At 47.5% G+C, this 19,603-nt stretch overlaps 1 protein-coding gene across 2 annotated transcripts in view; it reads left to right on the forward strand.

The window, feature by feature from the left end:
- The window catches only part of Amotl1 (angiomotin like 1), a 117,418-nt gene that overhangs the window by 15,706 nt on the left and 82,109 nt on the right, over positions 1-19,603 (forward strand). For both annotated transcript variants that reach the window (XM_050120603.1, XM_050120604.1), the window contains exons 2-3: positions 1,552-1,680; positions 13,799-13,849. In XM_050120603.1, coding sequence (XP_049976560.1) covers positions 1,572-1,680; positions 13,799-13,849 — 160 coding nt within the window. In that variant the 5' untranslated portion in view covers positions 1,552-1,571. The remainder of the gene's footprint in view (positions 1-1,551; positions 1,681-13,798; positions 13,850-19,603) is intronic.

Raw genomic sequence — 19,603 nt, forward strand, 5'->3', positions numbered from 1 at the left:
TATATATATCTGGGTGGCATGGGCTTTTGAAACTTCAAAGCCCACACCCAGTCATACACATCCTTGAGCAAGGCCACACCTCCTATATCCTTCCCAAATAGTTCCACCAACTGGGGACCAAGCATTCAAATTTATGAGCCCATGAGGGGTGTTACCATTCAAATCAGCACATATGTAAAAGCAAACTATTCTAGCCTGCAAACTCTGGGCACCTGGACCAGCCTCTAACAGCATCAGTTCTGAGTTCTTTCAGTCAGAACGGAAAACCTTAGCCTGGGTAAAGACATTTGTTCAAAGTCGATGTCAGAGTCAGGCTCAGACCTGGATTCAGAAGTCCGGTACTTCACGTGTCATATCATTCTTGTTTGGAATCCTCTTCTAAAACCTCAAGGCACTAAACCCACGTGGCTGAACACAGGTTTCTGGCGAGCCTCCTGGTGAGTGCGTCACAATTTCTATCCCCCTCGGTACTTCATCAGAGGCTTTGCTTGATACAACCGCCAGGAGCACCACATCAAAGAGCAGCAATTCTGCTCTGTCTACGGCCCTGCAGGTTGCACAGGGCCCACAGGGCAGCTCCGAACAGCATTCCAGAGGTTTAGAGACCAAATGGAGCCCTCTGCTCTGATTACAGCGGCTCATCAGCGGTGCCCATCCAATTAGGCTTCAGCATTTCTGCCACGGTGGAAGTCTCTCTCTTGCCACATTCACAGATGAGCGACTCAGTCATGTTCAATTATTCAAAAACCACTTCCATTTGAAGCCCTGCTCTGAGCACAGTGTTAGGAAGATTGCTTTGTAATCTGGGGAAAAGTCTGGTCATGGCTTGTCATCAACCAAGATGCAGTTTATTTCCCAGCATGCCTTCTCAGGGGCAGCCAGTGTGGTGGTTGGGCCTTCTCATGAAAGCCAGGAGGCCTTGGGAAACAAGCCTTTGGGCTTTGCAAATGGAGGCAGGAAGTTGGTCTTCAGGGTCCTTTGTGCTTCTAGAGTCTCCCTTTAACGTGACCTTTACCGCAGTTCTCTTTCCTACTATGGAGGCCTCCAAGGAACTGCAGAAATTTACAAAAAAAAAAAAAAAAAAAAAAAAAAAAACCATCATTATGGCCATTTGAAGAATTTTGAGCTGTTTTTCACACACACACAAACACACACACACACACACACACAACTATATTCTCTCTTCCTCCCCTCCCTCCCTCCATCTTTTTTTCTCCTTCATCTCCTCATTCCTTCCTCCTTCTCTCCCCATTGCTTTCCCTGAAATTCTAGGAGTCTATAATAAATACATGAAAGTCAAAAGGAAGTTCTCTGCCCAAGATTCAGGAGTGGTGAGAGCTGCTTCAGGAACATTCCTTAACCAAATGGACAGAGGAATGTGGCTTCGGGACTTTGGCAATCTCACCCTCAGGCCTTGCGCATATCTCTACAATAAGCCTGCAAGCCAAAATCATAGAATGGACTGGAAATTGGTTATGTTTGAACAAGAAGGCTTCAGCCCTCAGGAGGACATTAGTAGAAATCCACACCCCTTTGCTTTTTGTCTTTCAGGCATTTGTTCTGAGAGCTGCATGCAAGAGGAACTAGGCGGAAGCATGGACCTTGGTGAAAACTGGTCTTTGGAGGAAGGAAGCTGGCTGTCACACACTGGGGCTCAGCATTTCCCCAACACCAGAGCGGGTATGGCCACTCTTCACGGTCCTGATTCACACGGTCTCTCTCATTCTTGCCCCTCGCTGTGCCAGCCTGTCTGCGCTCCCCGTTTGCCCAGAATGGTTGGCTATTCAAGGGCTGCTGGGTGGAGTCTACTGAGCTGGGACTTGGAAGTCAAACAGACCTATGTTGAGATCCCAGAAGCATTCATTGTTACCTATGTTACTATAAGAAACACCATTGCCCTGGGGGAGACTAGGACTAGGAACTCTTGCAGAGTCCAGATGGGGACCAACAGTGACAGCCAGTGGGTTGTCATTTCCTGAGCTTTCACTGCATGCCAGGCACTGGGCTCTCACTCTGATGGAGTCCTCTGAGGGGCCTACAGTCTCTGAGGCACAGGACAGAGTAGCCAAGGCTAGCAGTGTAGGGTAGCCCTCCTACTGTTCTTTCTCTGTCCGATTATTGAGTTGGTGGGGCCCAGCCTTAAATGATGGCGGTGATGAGACTTCTCTGGATGTCTCATCCAGATGGAAGCAGCAGACAGCTGACACGGAGCTGTGGTCCTCTGTTGAATTTGTCACCCTTCCATGTCCCCAAGCTGCTAGAGTTCTATGGCAGAAAGCTCCAAGATACCTGAGATATCTGAGGGCCATGCCTTTTGTTTTTAAGAACATGCCTCCTGATGTGTATATATATGAGAATGAGAATATCACAGAGAGTAGAGCAGACACCGCCAAGCAGTGAAAAGCTGAGAGGAGGTGGAGGTGGTGTGTGTGTGTGTGTGTGTGTGTGTGTATCCAGACAGAATTGGATCATTAAACATCACTCTGACATGCCCCTTCTCTTCTCTGAGATGGAGTAACTTACACCAGTGAGCACGGACAGGGCTTCTGTATTATTATACAATAGTACCTCTACCAAACCAACCAGAGGGAAGGCCTCTAGGGCAGTGGTTCTCAACCTTCCTAATGCTATGATCCTAATACAGTTCCTCATGTTGTGATGCCCCCAAACCATAAAATTATTTCGTTACTACTTCATAACTTTGTTACTGTTATGAACTTTGTTCATAATTTTGTTACTGTTATGAATCATAACACAAATATCTGATGCAGGATATCTGATATGAGACCCCAACCCTATTGCTCTGAAAGGAACATCTTATGGTCTGAGGGAGAAAAGACTGGTGCATCCCACACACACATACACACACACATACAATGCCCACACAGTAGGTGATTCCTGGATGGCTGATGAATGGACGTGTGATGGATGGGCCTGTGCCCCATGAGTATCTCTGCCTTTGTGAGAGAGAGCTCTTCCGCTTCTGCCATCCTCCTACCCCTTCACCTGGCTCTCATCGTATGAACAGCATCTCAGCCAGTGGCCTGGAAGGCGGAGGGGAGAGCAGAAGCCAGTGGGACTTATGGGTGCCTTTGTAATCGTGCAATGGTATCATCTATAGAATTTTAGAATGGGAAGGCTCAGTGACCATGGTAACATGGGTGTGGCCTGGCTTATTGTGATCTCACTGCCACAGTGCTCTGTAAGCTCACAGATCTGCACTCCTTGGGGCAAGGCTGGCCGTAAGAAGGGAAGTAGAGCTGGTGCTGAGGTTGCCCACAGGGGAAGTCCAGCTCTCAGGTACGTGCTGAGCATCTGGTACTGATGGTACTTAGCGCCATCTTCGTTGAGAACTCAAGTCTCAGTTCAGGTCGTCAGTCTGTAGTGATGGAGACATCTGGGACAGATGAAGTGGGACAATATTGGAGGACACAGCCCAGCGACAAGGGGTCCTGGCTGGAATTTATGGGAATCTGGTATTGGGGTGATCTCCAGAAAACCTGGTCAGAGATTCAGGAAAGAGGCATGTCCTCAAGGGACTGAATAGAGCCTGGTGAAGACCGGAAACAGGATGAGAAAACGTGTTCAGAAACCAATTGTACTAGCCTCTCCATGATAGAGCTAAGTCTAAACTGGATAAATTATAAAAATTATTAGTTATGTGTTATTTCCTAACACCTGGCTGAGGCCTGTTTTGGATGGATATAGACTATCTCAAACAATTCTTACTGGAAAAAAATCATTTCAGTTGCTGAATGAGGAGACGAGGCCTGGAATGTTGAGGACTTGCCTAGGGTCACTCAGCTGTAAGTGGCAGAGCTGAGCCTGCAGCCTGGATGTGCACCACCCCAGGCTCACAGGCCCGTCCAGGCACTGCCCAATGCCCCTCACTCTGCCTATGGAATCTGAGACTCTCGGGGTCCAGTGCGGACTTGGATGGCTAGAAACGTAATTGCTTCATCGACAAAAGAAGTAGAGGCAGAAAACATTGATGTTGAAACACTCAGATGTTCGCCCACATCTGTCTCTGTTTGTGCATCCCAGGGCTGTGGCTCACCTGCTTGTCTCCGAGGGTACCACTCTCTACCCCACCTCCAGCCACTGGCTACTGGTGTCTTGGAGGTCGGATCCCCATGGCAGGATTTGACTTTCTAGTGAAGTTCCAAGGAAAATTGAAGCGTCAAAGCCTTCAGGCCCTGTCCTTAGCTTCACAGAGTCTTCAAAATTCCATCTCTGCCAGTGAGGCTCAGTCACCCTGAGTCACAGACCTTCCAGCAGGTCCACACACAGCTGTGCTTGCCTTATCCTCAGAGCTTCTCTGGGCAGTTGTCAGGAAGTTGGCTAGGAAGGCCCTCGGTCCAGGTTGTGTGTGTGTGTGTGTGTGTGTGTGTGTGTGTGTGTGGTGTTGGCGGGAGGGATTCGGAGTTTCCGAAGGAAAGTCCCTCTCCTGTTCTTACTTCCTACACACTTTCAAATACTTCAAAGGGCTTGGACCTTCAAAGGACTTAGGATTTTCAAACATATTTACCACCTGGCATATTTCTGGATGAAACTGTATGTAGTTGCTGGCACACAAGACACAAGGAGGAGTATGCTGTTTGGCCAGTCCCCTGTTCCCGACGGTCACCTTACAATTTGGTCAGGCCTGGGCTACCGTCTACCACAACTGCCTAGTGGTTTAGAATTTGGTGCAGGGTGAACTGGCCTTTCCGGGCACTCACAAAGCACTTCCTCTTCTGGCTGCACTCTCTCAGCTGCTTGGGGTGGAGGCAGGGGACTTCCCCCACCCCCTACTTGCATTCCTTCCTAGGGCAGAGGCAGAGACTGGGAACCCTGTCAGCATTAGGCAGGCAAATCACAGAAGGTCAGTGGTTAAGGTCTCAGCTGTGATCATCAAAACAGGAGGATTTCCCTTAGTGTCAGGGTCAGGGGGCAGCCAAATCTTGGTGGAGAAGAAAGGAAGGGGCCATTTTCTGAATGCCACATGTGTGCTACGCACTGCTAGGCTTGCGTCTTTATAGTCCAGATCTCTGCCATGTCTGTAATTTCTCTGCCGGTTTCAAAGGCCACACTCTCCGGAAGCCCCACTGTTTGTGACTTATTGATGCCTTGTGTCTTATATCCCCATGGGCTGGGACATAGAAGTGCTGTTACTCATGACGTTTTGTTCAAATGTGTCCTCTTTTCCATTTTACAGAGAAGGGCACGGTGTAGGAACATTTGGGGCAAAGCCAGGCTAGAGTGTGGGCCTCTGCCTGTCTCTGTCCAGGTACACGGAGGTGACTGCTGAGGTGGTTGACCCCTTAGGGAAGCCATGTCAGTGTGACAGAGAAAGGCACCCCAGCAGCTCAGGAAGACTCGGGGCATCTCTAGGAGAGCAGTATACTGGGGTGGGAGTTGTGACCAGAGTGCTCTCTGCATATTGGCCTTCATGCCACTCCTCCTGTGCGTTGGTTTGGCTGTGGATCTCAGTTACAGAAAATACCCTTGCCCCTAGTCCCAATCTGGGTTAGTCTGTCTGATTTCAGTGGGTCCAGCTGAGAGTTAGTGGGAGCGTGCGAGTTTCCTCTGCAGGGCCCTCTTTCTGTGTGTATTTCTGGAATCGTTCTCTTTCTGGTTTGTGCCTGCGTACATCTTCAAGGGGCATCTTGGCCCAGCCTGCACTTATTTCCTTTGATGCTGAGGGCGGAGCTTTCATCTTTGTGCCGTTCTCGGCCACGGGAGTACAGGAGGAAGGGGCTGGGCACATCCAAGCTTGTATGCTTCAAAAGGAATCTTGCTTTTGTTAGCAGTGTTGTGGGAGCTGCGGGTTGCATTCTGCCACCCAGCTCCCGCCACCGGCTAGCTTTACCCGAAATAACAACACACAAATTGTATTCTTTTAAACACTGCCTGGCCCATTAGTTTCAGCCTCTTATCCCATTTCTAATAATCTATGAAGCACCACGAGGTGCGCTTACCAGGAAAGATTCTAGCCTACGTCCATCCTGGGTCGGAGTTCATTGCATCTGCCCGGGAGAGGGGAGCATGGCCTCTGAGCTCACTTCCTCTTCCTCCCAGCATTCTGTTCTGCCTACTCCACCTACCTAAGGGATGGCCTATCAAAATGGGCCAAGGCAGTTTGTTTATTACTAATGACCTTCCTCCATCATAGCAGTATCTCTTGTGCTAATAGTTGGAATTTTGGAGACCTTACTTAGCGTTTTCTAGGATGCATCCCTGTAGTTCTGCCAAGGATAACAGTTGTTCTTCAGATGCAGAACTACCTCTCAACCTACGCTGCTCACGTATTACTTCTCAGATTTACAAAAAACTTAAAGCCGTTAGCTGAGGTTTGACTTTTATTTACGGGGACGGAAACCAACCGTTTTATTCCTCCTTTTTATCAAGGATCATGAAGCAAATTGTGCTAAAAGGAAGGAGTATTTAACCCTAAGAGGAGGAGGAATGACACCCAGGCTGGTTCAGCCCAGCAGCTGATCAGTCACCAAGTAGTCGCAAGCGGCTTTTTGGTAAAAACCAACAGCAACAAGGAGGCGCAGCACAAAGGCTCTGGGTGGGTTTGTGCTTGGGTTTGTGCCTGTCATTGGAGGTGTGGATGGGGACAAGGTGACAGACCAGCAGCTGCACTGCTGAAGCCACCACCTGGACATCGTCTTCCCTTGTTCCAGGGAGAGAAAGTAGGAAGGTCGCAGCTGCTTCTCCACTATAACCCTGTGCTTAACTGCAAACAGATGGATACCTGCAGAAAAGACAGGCAAAGTGGGGGTGCCGCGAGGGGAGGCAGCAGCAGGAGGGCTTGGCTCCCTCCTTCCTTCACTGGCAATCTCCCCAGGCAAGGGGCTGGGAAGGCTGTTCAGATACTAGTGAGCTCTGCCCACTGTCCAGCCTGACTTGTTGGGAGGACTCCTCCATAGAGACAGTGTCTTACTCTGTAGGCCAGGCTGCTTTCCAGCTGGTAGGAACTCACGACAACCTTCCCGCTTTAGTCGCTCAGGTGTTGGGAGCACAAGCACAAGCCTGCACACCCAGCGTGTAGCTCTTTTCTGTGCCAGGATAATTTGTAGCACATCTTGTGTCCTAGAGCTTTCTGTTGCGGTGATAAAGACCATGGCCAAGAGCAAGTTGTAGGTGGGGTGGGGTTTCAGCCTACAATCTATAGTTCATCACTGAGAGGAAGTCATGGCACGAACTCAAGGCAGGAACCTAGAACCAGGAACTGAAGCAGAGACCAGGGAGGAGTACTTCTTACTAGCTTGCTCTCCTCTGTTTGCCCAGGCCCACCTGCCAAGGGATGGCACCGCCCACAGTGGGCTGAGCTCTCCCGCCTCAATTGTTAATCATTAAGAAACCCCACAAATGTGAATGCCTACATGCCAATCAGATGCAGGAAGGTTTTTCCCAGTTGAGGTTCCCTCTTCCCAGATGACACTACCTTCTGTCAAACTGACAAAAGATGGCATTGAACAGTGACCCCCACCCCCACCACTGCCAATCTTAGAGGATTACTGTAAGATACTGCTGCCTTTTCTCCTCTGTGTAAATGATGGGTCGCTCTTGGTGAGTTCTCAGATTCAAAGCCACTCATACAAACTGTTTTTGCCTTCCTTCACGCAGGGCCTCCGGACAGGCTTCCCTCAGCAGCAGAGGCTCAAGCGGGGTTGGCAACCTTCCTACACTACTCAGGGCACACTCCTGCTGGGGTCGCAGGGGACAGTGGAACTGGGCATTTTGCTAGGAACACTCACGGCCATTCTAGAAAGCATTTGGAATGTGTTCTTAGCTCTAGAAGTGAAGAGAGGCATGTAAGCATGCCTCAATAGTGAGAAATAAGGCTCTCACGGAATGTTCCAGATCTCGGAGGTGCATTCCTTTAAACATCTAAATTTCATTTTAAACTGTACAGCATTTGAAAAGTGGGCATATGTTCTTTTCTGTGAGTTTTCAATACATTTGCCTGCTCTTTAAACAGAAAATAGCCAATACCTTAGCTAACAATTGAGATTGAAACAAAATTTAATTTAGAAATAGGTTGCCTTTGATTTAAAAATTATTCTTTATTTTATGTATGGAAGCACAACTTAGCTTTTTGTGTTAATTATACCTAGCTTATTTTTAACAATTTACACACATATTACATTTGCCTGTTCTTTGAAATGGTCTTGTTAGATATCTCAGACTGACGTCTGACTCACTGTGTAGCTCAGGTAGGCCTTCAGCCTGGGATCCTCCTATCTGAGGCAGGCAGGAGTTACAAGCTCAAGCCACGACACGCAGGTCACACACACTTTTAATTATGTTCAAAAGATAACAACCAGGGTGGAGGAATAAAAAGCCGGGCGGGGAGTGGGGGGAGGTTGCAGTTCAGGTTGAGGCTGGAGGTTCGGGCAGATGGGAAGCAGGCTTCCAATGTTTGTGCCTGTATGTACTGAATGTCTCTTTCCTTGACCTCGATCAAATGGCATCGTCTTGTCTAATTACAAATATTTCAAAGCTTAGGAAAATAACTAGTATTACACTAGGAGGTGGGGTCCAAAGCCACCTTCCAAAAGCCCTGGGTTTGCTGTGCATCAGGGCGACAGTGAGAGCATCACGAGAAGCCCTCTTCTGTTTATTCTGCTTCTATGGAAAAGCTTACCTGTGCCACTGAGAGAGTTTCTCTTTGCTGCTTTCTCCTTTTGGGTCTAGTTTTTAATATTGCTGCCCTTGAAATGGCAACAGAGACTCCCTCTTACTGTCCAGTGGGGACATAGAAAGGTAGCACTCTGAAGTGTTAGGAACCCCTGCACGGGAGAATGAAGGTTTTAGTCAGCGCCTGGGTGCCAGACAACACACCTGCTCTGCTTCTCCCAACAATCTAGTGAGGAAGTACTATCTGCAAGGAGTTGAGCTTTTGAAAGGCAGCTGTCATTCCTGAGCGAGTGTCCCCTTCATAACAGACAGCTACTGGATGTGCAGTGTCCGTTATAACTCAGTGATGCTCCCAAACCACGCTTTTCTAGTGTAAGTACTTGGCATGTGACCACGGGAGCCAGGAAGGTCCTCTGTAGTGGAAACCCTTTTTAGGAAGTGATAGGAAGTGGTTAATTGCTTGCCAATCAGCTGCAAGGGTCAGAGTTCAGTTTCCTAGAACCTCCCTAAATGCTGAATGGGCATGGCAACCTGACAATGATTCCAGACTCAGAAGTCGAGGATGAGTTTCCAGAGCAAACCAGCTAGTGAGAGTGATCGTTTTCAATGAGTTTGACTAAGAGACTTTGCCCCACTGAATACGACGGTTTTGGAGGAGTGATGGAGGATGATTGCTGACATGATTGCCCATGTAGCCCTGGGCCTACACACACACACATAAACACACACACATACACACACACGGAAATGGAAAAAGAAAAGGAAGGAAAGAAGGATGGAAGGAAGGAAACAACAGAAGGGCTGGCACGGGTTTGCTCTGAATCTGCAGCTCTTGAAACAGTGCTAGAAGCAGGGCACATTCCCAACGTACATCTTCTTTGTTTGTTAGAGACAGAGTCTGCCTTCATTGTCCAGACTGGCCTGTAACTCCTATCCTCCTGCCTCAGCCTCCAGAGTGCTGGGATTACAGGCATTTGCTACCATTTGCTACCTGGCATACACAACATTTCAATAACCTAAATAAAATAAAATAAGAAAAAAATGTTCACTTTACTTCATAAGATGGAAAATTGGAGTCATATTCCAGAAAAGTTTTTTAGTAGCAAATATTGAAACTGAAAAAAAAAATGTGTTCTCCTTAGCTCCCAGGCGACTGGGAAATGCTGGTGACTGAAGTGCCGGGAGGAAAGTCCTTGGTTTGTAACTCTCTGTTTTGGTGACAGATTGAGTCCTCTGTGGATTAGAGCAGGTCAGCCAAACTGCGTGTCAGGCTCCGTATTCTGACCACCCTGTAGAACATTCGTTATGCTGTCCTCATCAGTTCCCTTTGCTGTAACAAAGCACTGGAGACTGGCGGTGCATAATAAAAATGTTCTTGCCTCGTGGTTCTGGAGGCTGGCAGAAGCGTGTGTTGCTGCCGTGTGCTTAGCATCTGATGAGGATCTTGTGGCATCCTGAACCTACTGGAGGGTACCACATAGGGCCATAGCATGAGTGTCAGCTCAAATTTAGTTCCTCCTCTTAGGAAGCCACTAATGCCACCAAGGGAGGTTCATTTACAAGTTCATCAAACCCTAATCACTTCTTCAAGGTCTTATGCATGAACACAAGAACTTGGGAGTCACAGTTCCTATACACGGGTTTGGGGGTATCATGTTTAAACCACAGCGCTATTCAGAGAGGGTAAGGTTGTTGCCATGCAACCAGCTTTCAGCCCAGTTAGTGCAGCACAAGCCAAGTGCTAGAAACAATGAACACCATTCCTCCTTAATTGAGTATATTTTGTGGTGAGTGTTTTTCTTTCCATAACTAAAATTTGTAAGTAAACAAAAGAGCCCATTGGCCTGAGCTATAAAGGCATACCAGATCCAACAATAACCCACAACTTTTCAGTCTTTACAACAGGCCATCTCTCTTCTTGAATTAATGAATGACCATGTACTCTGGCAACAAGCAGTTACTAGATGACAATATAATCTCCATTTTTATAGAAAATAAAGGCTGGCTGAAATTGCCAGCAAATGTTTCAGCTGGTGTTAGACTCAGGTCTGAGTGGCCTTGAAGCCCTCATTAGCAGGAACTGGCTGTGGAATTGACAAGGATGAGACTGGGCTCTTCCTTGGCTAAAGAGGACATTTCAGCATACAGACAAGTTTGTTGGCTTGCCTCCGAGAGTAAAAGGAAGAGAGAGTCAGACTGACACATACTATTCTTTAGATGAATTCTGTTGTGAAGGGCAGCTGGGGGGGGGGAGGAGAAGAAGTTGAAGAAGATGGGAGTTAATATAGGAACTGGCGTGTCTGTAGCCTCGATGGAAGGGACAAAGGCATCAGTTCAGGCGGGGAAGGGAAGCCGTGTTCATCAGGGCTGCTTCACAAATGGAACTGGCCTTGGATCAGGACTTCTTAGATGAGGAGCGCAGGGGGAAAATGCAGCAGGGATATGCGGCGGGGTCGCTGGGCTGGAGAACAGAGGAAGTGTGGATTTGAAGGTATGAGAAATGGAGATCCCACTTCCTTAGAGCCCCGGAGCCAGCTAGCTCACTGCATTTTGGGGTCCTGCACCCACCTCACATGGCAGGCATGCTGATTGAGCGGGAAAACAGATTTTAAACCCCAGTTCCATAAGCCTCTTGCTCCTCTTCCCTTTGGCTGTGTAATCAGAAAGGGATGCTCTTACGTGTCATCCAGGTCTTTCTTGTGTTTCTCTGTCACTTACGTTCGTCTGTTTCTCAACAAAGCCATCTGTAGGACCATTTCGACATCTCAATCCTGTTTATTTCAAAGCTCATTGGGCTCACGGCCTTGTCACCCTTTTGGGTTATTAGCCTAACTCGACTGTTCACTTTCTATTCTAAACTTACAGTTTGGGTTTGTTAGTAGGAGGAGCAAAGCATAGCAAAATTTGTGTATGTAGGAATAGCTGACGTGGTACACATTAATAGGCCTCTAGTAATTTGTACATTTGTAACTGGACATAACTGGCTTGAGGCACCTTTGAAAATGAACCATCAGACTTTATCTGTTACAAGGAGACAAATAAATGAGAAATGATAGCAATCATCCTGGAACTAGGAGGGCAATACGGAAGGGAGTTCATAAGCCAAGTGCAGGACAGGGAAAAAGCTGGAATGGTTCATTTAAATTCTGCTAGAGTCAGGGAGACTTTGAGCTAAATAAAGGGGCAGACTGGAGAGGTAGGAGGTGTTGAAGAGCACAGTACCGGCCTTGATCTTAAGGATGGTGTTGCTATGACAGTAGGGGACTGGGCAAGGATGTGAGAGATGTCAAAGAGCTGAGGAGACGAAGGAGCAGAAGAATCCGCTATGTACAAATGAAAAAGTCCAGAATAATCACAGCAGTGTGACTGAGGAAAGTACCAGCTAGCTAGATGACAATACCTCCAGGAGTCAGAAGGACACGAGGGTCTGTGTGTCGCCAAAAGGAGTGGGAGAAACAGGAATATGGTCTGTGATTGTCAAGAAGAGCCAGGGTCAGACAGCAAGGAATTCAAAGATACCTTCAGAGAGGAGACTGAAGATAAATAAAACAAAAGCAATCTTGTTGCTGCTGGGAGTAATGGAAGGATCTTGGTGTGTGTGTGTGTGTGTGTGTGTGTGTGTGTGTGTGTGTGTGTGTGTGTGTAAGGAGTGAAGTGGTGTGTAAACATGCATTCCCATATATTCAGTTCTTGAGTTTGGAACTTCCGTCTTTCATAAGACAACAGTCATAAGAGGATGGAGTGTTGGTTCAAGAACGGCTGCCTGGGCGGGGAAGGACAACCTCTCCTTGGGGCTTCATGTTAAATGCAGGCTGGTGCTTCTTTCTAGTCTTCCACAGTGTTATGTAACTAAAAGCTGAACATGGAAACCGAGGGTTACCTGTTTACAGGGTAACACTTTGACCAAGACACAGGGCTGCAGTAGCCTGCAGCTACAACCCTCTCCACTTTGAGCCATAGAAGGCCCCAGAAGCTCTGAACTGCCAATGGCCCCAGTCCTTTAAGGAAGAGAGCGCCAGAATCTCTCTCTCCTCCCTTCTCTTTCACCCCTCTGATCCCAAACATCAGTTGTACCTGGCAGAGACATCACCATCACTCCGGGAAAATACACAGGGTGTACCCACATTGCTCAGTGATCCAGACAAAGAGATTCCCGTGTCGGAAGCTATCAGACACTAGTTACACTCGGATGGAAATTTCCGTGTCTCCATTCTGTGCTTGAAACCAGTCAACGTACACTAGAGAAAGGCTGACTGCTTTCTCTGCCTATCACAACAGGGAAGTCTATCTCGGTGTGCCCCGACTACTCAGGTCCATAAAATGGTGAAATGGGGACCAAGTTACTTAGCCTATTTAAATCAAGGGTGCTCCTCAGAGGAGAGACTAATGCTCAGGCTACAGTTAGAATGCAGATTAAAAAGAAGGGCGGAAGGCATAGAACGCCCCTCCTGGCTGCCAAGACAGTGCCCAGTTCTGAAAATTCTTTCCAAAGCCCCAGCACTTGGAGGAGGGCACACCCAATGCAGAGGAGCAGTGGATCCGTTCAGAGCTGGCAAGGCTCGAAATTTTAACAAATGGGCAAAAGGGTTAGGGTGCGGGAACACATTCTCTGACGGGGAGTGGGGAGTCAGCGCCTGCACGTGTGCGCGCGCGCGTATACCTCGTGATGGCCAAGGTTGCCTAGCAACGGGCGGGGATGCATGCCTGCCCTGGGACCGGGTGGGCTCATGGAGCTCTGGTCTCAGCCGCTGCGTGTCCACGAGCCTCCGCGATCTAGGAAAACTTTGGGGTATCTCAGAGTTGAGGTGTCCGCACCGGGCCAGCTGGAACCAACGATGCGCCCCAGGGGATAAGGGGAAGACGATGGGGTCTCAGCCCCGTCCCCCAGGGACTGCGCGGTCCCAACCAGGAAAGTTGGTGCGCACCTGTGAGCTTCTGGATGACAGCGCCTAGACCAAATCGCTCCCCAAGTTTCTTCAGCAAGTCCTCACATTCAGTGGATGAGGCAGTTCAAACCCCGCGTGGATCCAGGTTCACCGAGTCTAATCGCTGGAAAGAGAGAGTCCAGCTCTTATCTAAGGGAGCTGAGTTCTTCAGGATGCCTGATTTATTGGTCCTGCATGGTTGCAGACTCAATTTTTATTTTCTTCTTTCCTTTTCCCCCCAGATAGTGATTTTGTGGATGCCAATCCTGCACCTTACAGCCTGGAGGAATTAGGTAAGTCATTTTCTTTTTTTCTCACTGCTGGAATTCCGCCGTAGAACCGCGAAGGTCCTGAGGGAATTTTGTGGAAGGTGCATGGAAAAGTCTAGGAGACATGCCTGGGTGCAGGCTCCATTCTCTGGGGTTGGCCACCAGCCTTTGCTTGGTTGGAGCATTTTAGGGGTGTGTGTGTGTGTGTGTGTGTGTGTGTGGTGTGCCGTGTGCCCAGGTCAATTGCTACTTGCAGCACAACAAACTTCTAAAACAAAGGGTGTGCTTGTGTGTCTGTGTGTGTGTCTGTGTGTGTGGTGTGTGTGTGCCGTGTGCCCAGGTCAGTTGCTACTTGCAGCACCACCAACTTCCAAACCTGGCTTCTGTGATCATCCAGAATTCCTTCACCATGTTGCTGGTCTGCCTCTGTCTTGCAGAGTACCAGTAGGAGAAGGACCCTGTTAAGGGTCTCCTTTCTCTGGAAGCAGCTGCAGAGTCATTAAATTACAGGTCTTAGGGTCCTCCCTAGTGTTCACTTCTCATTGAGTCTGTAGGCATTAGGAATTGAACATTGTATCCTCTGTGCCTGTGGTCTTTAGTGAATAGGGACAGACAGACTTCCCTGTGCGGAGGGAGGACAGTCATGCATCCCTGTGTCCACCCTCACTTGGTGGCCAGTAATGGGCTCCTTTCCCTTCTCTACTCTCAGTGTTTCTTCAGCTACTAGCAGTTTGGTTTGCCAAGGCTCTTACCAGCTGCAGAGCCCTGCCTTGAAATAAGATTTGAGGGGATGATGTAAGGCAGCAATAACGGAGAAGAGATTGCCCACGGCAGTGTTTGTCCTCAGCCAGAGACCGGCTGTTGCTGTCGCCTGCCTTGTCTATGATACACCACTGCCCTGGAAGGGAAATTCCACCCTAGCAGCCACTTGTGTCCCCTCCTTGGAGCCAAGCACTCAAAATAGGTCAGAAAGTAGACGTGGTGACTCATGCCTGAAACTCCACCACTTGGGAGGCTGAGACAGGAGGATTGCTGTGACTATGAGGCTAATCTGTACTATAGAGTGAGACCCTGTTTCCAGAATAAGGAAAAGTAAAAATAAAAACAACCAGTCAAACAAACAAACAGTCTGACTTCCGAGGCTGCATCCTGAGACAGCGGAGAGAGCTTTGTCTGTGTGGAAAACTGGTTCACACAGGTTGTGAGACTGCTTCATCTCTGTCGACAGAATCTCCCACCCAACACTTGAGCAAAGCTGCTCTTCCAGGCCCAGAGGTGAATCCTCTTTGTAAATGCAGTGCCATGCACAGCACTTTCCAGAAGCGGCTTATTAGAGAGAAGGGACTGGGTCTTGTTTTCCACTTGTACCCTTCCACCCTGACGTCTCCATGCACGTCTGGCACAGTATGACAGATACAGTTCCACCCCTTGTGCGGGAGCTGGGCAGGAGCACTGGTAAGCTGGGCACTGCTTGCTCAGAGGAAGTTGCTTGTCTGGCTGCGAGTAGTCTCTGCTGAACAATAATGTATGTCTCTGGAGGTCTAGGTGTTGCGTCCCCTCTCATCTCCACATCTCCCTCTGGGATTAACAGGCTGGGTTTCTCTGCTGAGGCACTGTTAACAGAGGCAGCTCCCCAAATGGGCAGTACATGAGAAAATGACCTTTCTTCTCTTTAATTTTGAATGAGAGAATAACCTTTGTTCTTCTTCAGCTCTCCTGAGGCAAGCCAGTTTTCCCAGGCAGAGGTAAGGACTCTTCTGTTTGGGCTGCAAACAACCATAGTAACAAGAACCATCTGTAGGTTGGGCCGTTTGTAAACAACAGAAATATATAGGTTCTGGTTATGCTCTCTTGAGTCTTCTGCTTCCTGTTTCCTAAGGTGCCGTGAGGGGCCAGAAGCTGAAGGTGTTTGTTGGAAGTGCTTGTGCTTCAGGCTAGTGCATTCCTGACATTCCCCAGGCGTTTGTTCTCCCTGACAGAGCTGCTCTCTGGATGAGAGAGCCTGGATGAGTTATTTCACACGATTCAGGTCAAAGGGAGTTCCTGCTTCTCCTTTGGGAAGAAGGGGTGTGAGAGTGTCTGGCACCTGGTGTAGGCACAGCAGGGAAGACACCCCTCTTGCAACAGTGAGCTCACCAAGCAGTTGTAGTTTCTGGAGCTCCGGTGCAGAGAGGTTCAGGCCTGGCTAGGTCATACCAAGAGGTAGAAAGAAGCTGGAAGAAATGCTTTCCCTACCCACCACCGTATTGACACCACTGGGTAAGCTTCCTACACCAAGCAGTGGTCCTGTCCTATGCGGATCTCACATGGCTGGTCTAGCAGCTAATTAGATCCCACCATGTCTTATCAGACTTAGTGCGTGGTATGGGTTCAGCCACACAAGGCTGCTTCATCTTTGATGCCAGTTACAAGCAGTGACTTTACACTTCGAGGTGGAATTATTTAACTACAAATTGAAGATTTCTATAACATTTTCCTGCCTTGAAGTGGACTATTACTTTAACTAAGCAAAGATGTGTTCCGTTTGTTTATGCTGCACTTGTTTAAGATGTAAAGATGTGTTACTTTGCCTGCCTAAGGCACCTGATTGGTCTAACAACAAGCTGAATGGCCAATAGCTAGGCAGCAGAGAGATAGGTGGGACTGGTGGGCAGAGAGAATAAGTAGGAGGAGAAATCTAGGCTTGAAAGGAGAAAGACAAGAACAAGAGAGAAAGCGAGCAAGATGCCCGGGAACCGCCAGGCAGCTACCAGTCAGCTACCAGCCAGAGGACACTGTGGATGGAGTAGTACAGAAAGAAAGAAAGAAAAGAAAGGAGAGAGAGAGAGAGAGAGAGAGAGAGAGAGAGAGAGAGAGAGCGCACCCTGAGGCAAAACATAGATAAAGAGAAACAGGTTAAATTTAAGTTGTAAGAGCTAGTGGGACAAGAATAAGACAGAACATTCATAACTAAATAGGTCTCTGTGTCATGATTTGGGAGCTGGTTGGTGACCCAGAGAAAGCCTGCTTACACTCAGGTTCAATAGTAGTCAGTGGAACTCCAGAAAATGCTTTGGTTTTATTTGCTAGGATATTATAAAGGATATGAGTGAAGATTCAAATGAAGAGCCACAGAGGGCAAGATATGGAGCAGTCCTACGCATAGGGCCATCTGTCATGTAGAGTTGGGGTATGCTGCTTCCTACCATGGAGGTATGATCCCCAACCCAAAATCTCTCCAAATTTCGTTCAGTGTTTAGAGAGGCTCTATCTTGTGTAGGTATGATAGAGATAATCTTCAGCCATTGTGATTATATTAATTTCTATTTCATTGCTGCGCTAAAACACCATGATGAAGGACACGCACAGAGGGAAGGGTTCATCTGGGCTTATGATTCTAAGTGGGGAGTGCCTTATGGTGGGGGAGGCATGACAGAAGGTGGCTAGAGTAGGAATCTCAGGGGTCACATTTCCACCCACATGTTTGAAGCAAAGAGCGAGCTAGAAGTAGGGCAGAACTAGGCATCCTCAAGGGCCACCCCAGTGACATATTTCCTTCAGCAAGGCTCTACGTGTTAAAGGTTCCATAACCTCCCTCAGTAGTGCCACTAACTGGGAACCACCTTGGAGACTGATGCAATCTTCGGCCCTTCCCAGAGGTTAGGTTGAACACCGGGGACTGAAAAGAGCTGTGTCCAATCCAAAGTTCCCAACTGCTAAAGATAGGATTATTCTGTTAACAATCAGCTTCCAGTTATCTGATTAGAATAGACTTAGAAAAGGATTTTGTCACCTCTTGGGACATTCCAAGGGTTCTAAGAACTCTGTACCTGTGTGGTGGTTTGAAAAAAATGGCCCCCAAAGGGAGTGGCACTATTAAGAGATGTGTCCTTGTTGGAGGAACTGTCACTGTGGGGGCAGGCTTTTTGAGGTCTCTCTTGCTCAAGCTTCCCTCAGTGTGACGGTCAGATGACTTCCTGTTGCCTGCAAGATGTATCACTGTCAGCATGTTTGACTGCATGCCACCATATTGTCATGATAATAATGGACTGAATCTCTGAAACTGTGAGCCACCCCAATTAAATGTTTTCTTTATAAGGGTTGTCATGGTCATGGTGTCTCTTCACAGCAATAAAAACCCTAAGAGAGAAGTTGGTACCAGAGACTGGGGTATTGATATGATAGGCCTGCCATGCTTTTGTTTGAAAGAATTTGGACTTTGGAACTGTGGATTAGAAAAACAGTTGAATATTTTAAGTGCTGCCGTGGTCCATACTAGGAGGAGCATGGAAGACAGTGGTACTGAATATGACTTGTTGAACTGTGGGTGCCTGGATCAAGAGGTTTCAGAGGAGAAGAATTATAGTATGTTGCCTAGAGATCATTCTTGTGATATTTTGGTGATGAATGTGACTGCCTTTGCCCTTGTCCGAAGAGTCTGCCTGAGGCTAATGTAAAGAGTGTTGAATTAATTCTGTTGGCAGGAGAAATCTTAAAGTACCCTAGGATTATAGACTCTGTCATGTGGTTATTAGTGTTTGCTTAGAGAGATTTATAATGAAAAGGAGCAAGCTGAGCAGGATAAATTACAAAATGTAAATTTTGAGGAGGAAAAGAGCACCAGGAAGTGGAATGGAGCTAAATCCTATGTTCCAGGAGATAAATGGATTAAGAAATGGAATCTAGGGACCTCAGGGCAAGATCCCATCCATTTTAGCTTCCAACTTGTGAAAAGGAACTAAAGAAGAGATTACAGCCAGGTGTGGGGTGACACACCTTTAATCCCAGCACAGAGAAGACCAAGGCTGGCAGATCTCTGAGTTTGATACTGCCAGCCTGGTCTACAGAGCAAGCTTCAGGACAGCCAAGTGAAGGACAGAAAGCACTTTGCTTAACTACCTGTAATTGGCTCTACTGTAAACTAGGCCCTTGGTCTGACACAGGAAGATTGCTCAGATATGCACCGTCCCATCTACTATACCGCTCTAGTTGTACTGGCCAGTTCCCTAAACCCATTTGTTCCCTCTTCCTCCTCCTTTGTCCCCTGGAACTTTAGTTCATTTTCAACTCTGTTTCCATGTGCCATGCACTCCTAGGGTGTCTTAGTTTTTTTTTTGTTTGTTTGTTTGTTTTTGCTGTGAAGAAGCACCATGACAGTGGTAACTAAGAAAAGAAAGTTTATTGGCTCTTACAGTTTCAGATGGTGAGTCCATAGCCATGATGCCAGGGGGACTGCAAGCAGGCAGGTAGACATGGTATTGAAGCAGTAGCTGAGGGCTTTCATCTGATCCACAATCAGGAGGCAGAGAGAGTGAAAGGGAGAGAGAGACAGAGGCAGAGAGGAGAGACAGACAGACAGACAGACAGACAGACAGACAGACAGACAGAGAAGACTCAGAGATTGAGATGGGAATGATATTCCCTCAGAGTCTACTTCCGATGACACACCTTTCTTCAGCAAGGCCTGAAGAATGCCTATCTAATTGAAATATATCTCTATATATCTAGAAAATTTAATTAACATGACTACAAGTTTAACTATTAGCAATGATTATCCATTAACAACCTATATTTCCTAATTATACATTACATTTTTAAATGAACTACACAATCACAATACCTTAATCAAGATCAAAAATACATATACATATAACAAAATTGACCATAAAATCCATACCAATGCAAATTATTCATATCTATATCATATCCCCCTTTAAATGTAAAAGAGCATTTATAAACCATATTTGGGAACATGGGCGCAGTTATTTCTCTCCAAACTGCTTCCTGCTGAATAGGGGC

The sequence above is a fragment of the Alexandromys fortis genome, unplaced genomic scaffold, assembly GCF_014885135.2.
Source record: "Alexandromys fortis isolate MF-2015 unplaced genomic scaffold, M_Fortis_MF-2015_v1.1 scaffold_171, whole genome shotgun sequence".
NCBI classification, from domain to species: Eukaryota; Metazoa; Chordata; class Mammalia; order Rodentia; family Cricetidae; genus Alexandromys; species Alexandromys fortis.